General features: G+C 30.8%; 1 protein-coding gene across 1 annotated transcript; it reads left to right on the forward strand.

The window, feature by feature from the left end:
* The first annotated feature begins 6,533 nt into the window (after positions 1 to 6,533).
* Positions 6,534 to 8,309, forward strand: LOC107418966 (protein STRICTOSIDINE SYNTHASE-LIKE 12-like). Its single transcript, XM_025074284.3, has 3 exons — positions 6,534 to 6,782; positions 6,870 to 7,139; positions 7,745 to 8,309. The coding sequence occupies exons 1-3, from the start codon at positions 6,562 to 6,564 to the stop codon at positions 8,217 to 8,219; spliced, it is 966 nt and encodes a 321-aa protein (XP_024930052.2). The 5' UTR covers positions 6,534 to 6,561; the 3' UTR covers positions 8,220 to 8,309.

The raw sequence follows: 8,309 nt of genomic DNA on the forward strand, positions 1-8,309 counted from the left end.
ATTTTTATCAATTAATTGTATTTTTCTTGAGTTAATTGAAGAACATATCTAATTAGATTGAGAAATTTGTTGAATGTTGTCTAAATTGAAAAATAAGTGCTTGGGTAAGCCAAATTTGGTAGATTGAGAACTTAGAAATATAAACGAAGAGCTATTGTTGGCTTGAGAAAAGTTATATAGGTATTAGGCAACCTAAACTTGAGAAAGCTATTTCTTATTTTTCTCTAATCCTTCTACTCTTTCTCTTAATTTGTGTATAGATTTCTTGGTTTTTGTATAAAATGATTATTTATGGATTTCTCTTGTATTATGTTTGGGCTTCATTTAAATCTTTGAATATATGCTAGATCTTTGATCTAGGGCTTTGTTGCTTCTTAGATTTGGATTGTAATGATATAATTTTGTTTACTAATGGTACAATTTCTATCAAATTATTTGTATTTTCCTTGGGTTGATTAAAGACCATACCTAATTAGATTGAGAAATTGGTTTGGTATTGTTTATATTGAAGAATTAGTGCTTAGATAAGTTTAATTTGATAGATTAAGAACTAGGAAATACAAACCGAGAGCTATTGTAAGATTAGAAAGCCTATTTAAGTCTTAGGCAACCTTCATCTTAGCTTTAATTGAGTTTGTAAGAACCATTTTTGCTTAGGAGATTGATAGGGGACTTTTGCATGGTTGATTGATAGAATTACGACGAAATTCCAATTTAAGTAAATTTTCTTACCATCGAGAGAGGGAATGGTTGAATTTAGAAACTTTTTATTGATAATTGGATTGAAATTGGTCATTGATTCCCAAATTAGCTAGTCACATATTAAGCCTAAGTGAAATCAAGATCCTAATTATTTGAATTCATAGATTCCTTTGCATAATCAATGGTATGTATATGGTCTTGCCAATTATCTCCATTCTACTAGATTAGTATTTTGTAATTAGTTAAATTTCTATATATGCTTGGTTGCCTAAATAAAATTGGGTTATGATAATTATCTTACTCTGCTTGCTTTTACAAGTCTAATAAATCCCTATGGGAATGATCGTATACTCACTATCTTTGTTACTTGAGTGATCCATGCACTTATGGAAATCAAAGCAATCAATATTTTGACTTAATTGGCAGAATTTGAGTTATGAAGATCATCAATCAAATTTTTGGTATCGTTGCCAAGGATTGACTTAGGTCGCCCATGTAACAAGCAGGAATACACACCACTATATTACAATGAAGACAATAACCTTTCTAATGCACATGATTAGTGAGCATTTTAAATTATTTATTTGATTTATCAAGTTTTTAGTTGTTTTTGATATGTTTGTTCTCTTTTTAAGGTAAATCTTCGACTATGCTTGTCGAGGATTATTGGACAAAAATTAAAGTTTTAGAGCATAAGGAAGCACATCCCCTAAGAAAAATAATTGCTAAAATCCTTGGTTAGTCCTTGATGGCATGAACATTGCGTTTCATAGGGTGGCCATGCCACATTAAAGCCTCTAAAGAGTAAACTTCATCACTATTGGTGTGTGCACCTTAATTAGGAAACAGCCATGCCAGGTCAAGCCTTCTTAGCTTAAGGGGATGAGCTCTTTTAGAAGCTTAAATGTTGACTTTGAAAGGTCAAGACTAGGCATTAGTGAAGCATGTAACTTGCATGTGCTTATTTTGAAGAAAGCTTTGCAATAAAGATCAAAGGGTTATTGTCAAAGCTAGCTAGAGCAAAGATTAAAGGAGCTCTTTGAAAAATGACTATATATTTACCAAAAGGAGGCAATACTAAATAAGAGGATGATTACTGGGGAGAAAAACACCACAATTTTATGAGAGAGAATCTCTAGGATTTGGAGTTCTTAAAGAGCCCAAGGCTTTGTGTCTACTTGGAGAAGCCAACAATCTTAAGATTTCTCTAATCTTCTACCTCTTCTCTTAATTTTTCTTATTTTATAAAAGAATTTTTGGATTCATTGTATGGGATGATGATTTTTATTATAAAGTTCTATCTTGTTCTTGTTTTTTATTTTCTTTTGGATATGAATAGTTAGATCTTTTTTATCTAGGGCTTTAATGTAGCTTAGATTGTTAATGGGATGACTTAAATTAATTTATTGAATGAATTTTTTTTTCAATTATTTTTGTTGCCTTAGCCTGTATGGTAGATAAGCATTTAATTGGGTGTTAGTAAGATTCAAAGATTATGACATTGAAAAAAGGATAATTGATAAATTTGGAATTAGGCAATACAAATCAAGAAGCAATTGAGCTTGAGAGAGCCTATTAGGTCTTGGGTAACCTTAGTTTAGGCTAGATTTGAGTTTGAATGGACTAATTAGCTTGGGTTATTAATGGGTAGTTTAAAATTGGTTGTTGGTAAAATTAGGAATAAATGTCATTTTTATAAATTTTGCCTATAATCTAGCTTAACTTTGAAAGAGAGAATTAGTGAATTTAGGAATCCATTGGTTAGTAATTGAAAAGAATGAAGTTAAATTTCCAATTAAGGCATTCCATGATAAGATTGAGTGAAATCTTGGTTCTAGAATTCTAATATCTTGAAGTTCCAATATCATCGGTGGGGTTGGTTTTTAATTTCATGTATTTTGTTTAATTCAGTTTTTTTATTTTTTATTTTTTATTTTATGATTGCCTCGAAACTTTCTCTTAAATTGAATTTTCCAAATAAAAGTAAATAGTGAAAACATTTAATATTTAGTTATAATACATATCTATCTCAAACAACGAATCTCCTAGGAATTATACTATTCTCACTATCTTTATTACTAGAGTGATCCTTACATTTGTGGGAATCAAAAGCAATCAAGTTTTTGGCTTAATTGGTCAAGAAAGATACTATTATGTAAGGATGTGTAGAGGTATAAAAATCTACTGCATAAGCAGTGTTTACACCATAAGCATTATATTTTGAATCGTTATTTTGGAAAGTTCTTACTCATAAAGTTTTGAATTTTCCAAATTAAGGCTACTTATACTTTCCATGGTTTTTTGGTACCTTTATAATAAGGATACTATTGTGTAAGGATGCTTACAGCAGGTGATGAATGATATTAAAAATCATCTATTTGGAAATCCATCTATAATGTTCTGTTACTTTATTTGCTTATTTACAAATTGGTTTGCAAAAATTAACTGTAAATGGAGGCTGTTTTTATACTGTTCTATTGCTTGTATGAACTGGATGGTACAATTTGATGATATTCTTTCAATTAGGCAGTAATATTGAACTTCGCATAGTTAATCAAAACAAAATGTCTTCAGATGACAATAAGGAAAAAATATAACCTATTTGATCAAATATTGAACTTTAATAATCTTAATGTCTTACAAAGGCCATTATATCGAAATATCTTACAAAATCATTTAATTCAAATAAAGATATACATATGGTAAATGGTCAAAACAATATTATCATCTAGCTGCCCAAACATAAATAATATATTTCAAACCAAGTTAGTAGCAACAACTATTTCCCAAACCACATATTGAACAACAACAACAACATTGCCATTATCAAACCAAACCACAATTTTTTCTTCCTAGCTCTAACCACTGCATTGTCATACTCCAGCCCTTCAATGTGGTTTAACAAGCTTGGAATAACTTCCTTTGATCTTTCACACATAGGTGGGTGAACCCAAAGAAAGAAATTACAGCCTTCACATTCCCATACACTTCCTTTCTATTTATTCCAGTGTTACTTCTTGCTATAGTGTCAGTTCTTATTCCATTATAACCATGCTGAAATTTCTGCAATAACATACAAAAATAAGCTATTTAAAAACAAGTTGCTAACCATGAAATTTATTGTTTATTAAGCCAATACACACACACACACACATATATATATATATGTACAAACAAAGAAACCTAATTTTACAATTTAGATTAAATAAGTCAGAGGCTCCTTATGCATTACAATTTCTTTTCACTACATAATATGTCCACATTTGAATCACAATTAAAAACTATTTGATGATATCAATCTATAATAAGTCATCCTAATTGATAATTTCAAGGTTCAACTTGAACATTAATTTTTTTCCCCTCAGTTGCAGCATATTAATATTTCAACATTTATAGTTTAAACCAATAATTCCTAAAAGGTTAATCTACTATGTAATGCACATAATCTAAAAACAACCTTCCAATACATGGTTGTAGTTTGTATGAGAAACTTATACGATCTAACTGCAATTTAGTTTTTGGAAAAGTAGAACACCCATTCAAATCTCAAAGCCGCAACCTATTTAGTCACCAAAATTATTGCAACCTATTGCAAACTGATTTGCGTAGCATATGTATATATGAAGAAAAAGCCTTTCCTATAAGATATTTGAACAAATTTAAATATGTAAATATAAACCATGACTACAAAACATGTAAGAACACCATTCAAGCAAACCGATTAAGAATATACTCCAACCTATGACTCTAAAAAATTATTCTATGGCTCCTAATCCAATAAACTATTTTGACAATTCAATTGATGTCTCCAAAAGAGATTAGCAAATGCCCATATTGAACATACAAAATACCTTGAATTTATGGCATCCATAAAACCTTATTCCAGGATTTTGATTTGTCCATGAACTCCTCATGGCTGCACCTCTCCCATAGTCTCAAATCACTCTGTCCATCTATAGATGCGTCTCAATTTCCCCCTTTTTCTCTATTGAAAAAAGCCCTAATTTGATGTGTCTTAGTGTTTTTTTCTCAACCCTAAAATGTTGAGCTAAACTGATACAAACATTCCCTCCAATCCATCAACAGTTGTTAATAGAAAAAATAAAAAAATGCATCAATAGTTGGCAAGACCTTTTTTTTTCATTTTCCCTTAAATTAACTGATAACTAAGATTACATGCCACACACAAATGTCATTTAACGCTCCATTTTGGACGAAAGTTAGAATTTTTGGGATGGTCACCAACTTTTAAATGTTCAGATGGGACATGCGCCAATTTCAAAGGTTAAGGTGTAAAATACCAAAACTCCAATAGTTCATGGTGCAATAGTGCAAAAAAGCCTATATAATCCATTAGAAGATTCTTAAATAGAGAAGATCTGTTAATTAAAAATTAATTTATATTATACTACTGTTGAAAGTATGAAGTTGTTTAGTAATTTGCTTAATTATCAAGTTTCGTGACGAAGATGATGCATTTTTATTTTATTGGTTAAAAAATTAATATTTAACTAAATATGAATAAATGGATCTTTACAAAATTAAGTACAACTCAACATAATAATCATTCTTCCTTCTACCAAATTATTGATAAATAAGTAGTTTCCTAGCACTGTGCTCTATCTTAATATACTTACTAATAGCTTCCCCCCACCATTGACAAACTTGGTTATTTATTTTTTTATATGTTTTTGATAGGATAAATTACATAAATTCCCTTAGTTTGGAGGTTTTGCATGTCCCTCTTTATTTTTGCACGTACTAACTCTATAGTTTTAATTTTCGTCCGTGAACTCCTCTTTATTTGTCAAACTTTGAAATTTGATGGTTAACAAATTTTAATTTTTTATAATGAGAAAAAATCCTTAATATAAATTTTTTTAAGTAAAACATATCAACAGAGTTTGGATATTTAAGCCTTAAATTAACATATAAAAAATGGACAAAGTTAAATTTGTTTTTTCTCAAAAGGTGACATTTTGTATTTTATTTTAATTTTTAAATAAATATTTATTTATAAAAATTTCTAAAGATATGGAATAATTATTTTTTATTTTTCATATTTCACAATGAGGGTATTTTCATCATTATAAAATATTAAACTGTGCTGACCACCATATTCAAAGTCTGACTAAGGAAAGAGAAGTTTATAAAAGAAAATTGAATTTTCAAGGGGAGTATGTTCAATTTTTAAAAAATTGGAGGGTGTATATAAAAAAAACTTGAAAGTATAGAAAGAGTTTGTATAATTTATCATTTTTGATATTTGGATAAAAATATTGAAACTTGGAATTATCATCCGAAAAACATTGACTAGAGTGCTATTGTACAATATAGCATGTGAACTAGTAAAATGACAACTTTGTCCCCCAAAAAAAAAGTAAAAAAAAAAAAAAAAAAAAGGAACAGAAAGTTAGTACCATGACAACTTCTTTATACGTAAAATCATTTTTGTCAAAACTCTCTCTCTTACAAGGAAGCTCGAGAGTTGGCGTGCATGCATTACCATAACCAATTGCTACCTCAATATGGGACCCAGCTGTGAGCTATATTTAGCTAAGGACCAAAAATTATAACCGTTAGCATATGCCCATATTCATAAATGTATAACTTACCTAGCTAGCTGGCTAGCTACTTAGATGGGATGCCCATATTCGTAAATGTATAACTTACCTAGCTAGCTAGCCATACTTGGATGGGACCCGGAAGAAGTAGCTACCATTGCAAGGGACAAAGGATTTTGAACAGCATATAGAAACAAGGTGTACAAATGCCTATAAATATAAATCAGTAACTAGTATGGAAAATTACTAATTCAATTATAATTTGAATTTGGCCTTAAAAGTAGCAACAATAATCATGCTTTCCATTCTCATCTTTTTCTTCTGCTTTCCCTCTGTAGTTTTTTCCATTTCGAATTGTAAGAAGATTGATTTGCCACTGACAGCGGTTGGCCCTGAATCCTCCACCTTCGACTCATGGGGACAAGGACCTTACACGGCTATATCAGATGGAAGAGTTGTGAAATATAATGGACCAGGAGTTGGTTATGTAGACTATGTCATCACTTCACCATTTAGGTATAAAAAGTGTATACAAAAGTGATAGTTAGATGTGCAAATAATCGATATTTTGATGTTTCTGTTTTCGAATATTTTATGTTTCAGGTCTAAGAGAGAGTGTGATGGTACCAATAACCCAGAGTTGTGGCCTAAATGTGGGAGACCAATTGGGATTGCCTTCTACTTTCTGAAAAACCAGCTCTTTATTGCCGATGCTTATCGAGGACTACTCGTTGCAGGACCTAATGAAAGGCTTGCAACACAAATTGCCACTAGCGCAGAAGGGCTACCCTTCAAATTCCTTGATGGTTTAGATGTTGACCAACTAACAGGAAACGTCTACTTCACAGATGCCAGCTCTGTATACACCTTAAGGTACTTTCCATTTGTTTTTTTGGCCATATGTTGAATTAGAGGAGGAAGAATTTTTTTTATTTTTTTATTTCTTATATTTTTTAAGCTTCAGACCTATCTAGTCTAGGATGCAGAAGTTAACCACTGATAGTTTTGTCTCATTTCTTCTAATTATATCATTATCTATTATTGATATGATGTTATCTTATTTAAAAATATTAATAAATAAATTAAATGGAAAAATAAATAATTACTTTTTAAAATGAAATAAGATTTCATTTTTTTGTTTAATATAAATAATAAAAGAAAAATAAAATCGAAGATCTCCATTATCTTTGTCATCTTGCGGGATGGTACTTCTAAAAATTTGATCATATTTATTGTCTACTAGTACAAAATTATAGTTATAAAGTTTTTAATCACCTAATCCCTTTTGCAAAATTATTTATTGCAGGACCTAACAATATCAGCACAAGTAAAGAATTAGTTATAGGTTTTGGATTTTTCCACTTATTTTTAGAATTAAGAGTATTATAAGCAGCATGCTATCACATTATTTGGTATCTAGAATTTGGTAACGAAGAAACCTATCGAACTGATCCGTTCACAATTAATGTATATTGCAGGCAATTTGCACAAGCTGTTGCTGCCAACGATGCGTCTGGAAGGTTACTAAAGTATGACCCCAAAACCGGGCAAGTTACAGTACTGCAAAGGGGGCTTTCAGGAGCAGCTGGGGTTGCTGTGAGCTTAGACAGCTCATACGTCCTTGTCACAGAGTACATCGCTAATAGAATTCAGAAATTTTGGCTGAGAGGTCCCAAAGCCAACACATCAGAAATCTTGGTTACCTTGGAAGGAAGGCCTGACAACATTAAGAGGACACCAGCTGGGAATTTCTTGGTGGCTGTGACAATACAAAATGCAAGTACACAAACAATTGTCGCCACGGCAGTAACAATAAATGGAGTGGGCAACATTCGGCAGAGTGTGTCTCTTGGCCCCCCATATGATAATACGTCAATTAGTGAAGTTTTAAAGTTTCGTCATTCATATTATATAGGATCCTTGATGGCTGATTTTCTTGGTGTTTGTAACTAATGTAATGGGTTCTGGCTGTCGTTTGTATACCTAATTAAAAACTAGACAAAATAACTATATTGAATAAATATAACAGAAAATTTCATTTTA

The sequence above is a fragment of the Ziziphus jujuba genome, chromosome 2 (assembly GCF_031755915.1).
Source record: "Ziziphus jujuba cultivar Dongzao chromosome 2, ASM3175591v1".
NCBI classification, from domain to species: Eukaryota; Viridiplantae; Streptophyta; class Magnoliopsida; order Rosales; family Rhamnaceae; genus Ziziphus; species Ziziphus jujuba.

Bases quoted from the DNA above. Each gene is read 5' to 3' on its own strand.
- LOC107418966 (XM_025074284.3), top strand. From the start codon at position 6,562: ATGCTTTCCATTCTCATCTTTTTCTTCTGCTTTCCCTCTGTAGTTTTT. The intron at 6,783-6,869 runs GTATAAAAAGTG...TTTATGTTTCAG, and splicing joins GTCATCACTTCACCATTTAG to GTCTAAGAGAGAGTGTGATG. The intron at 7,140-7,744 runs GTACTTTCCATT...TGTATATTGCAG, and splicing joins AGCTCTGTATACACCTTAAG to GCAATTTGCACAAGCTGTTG.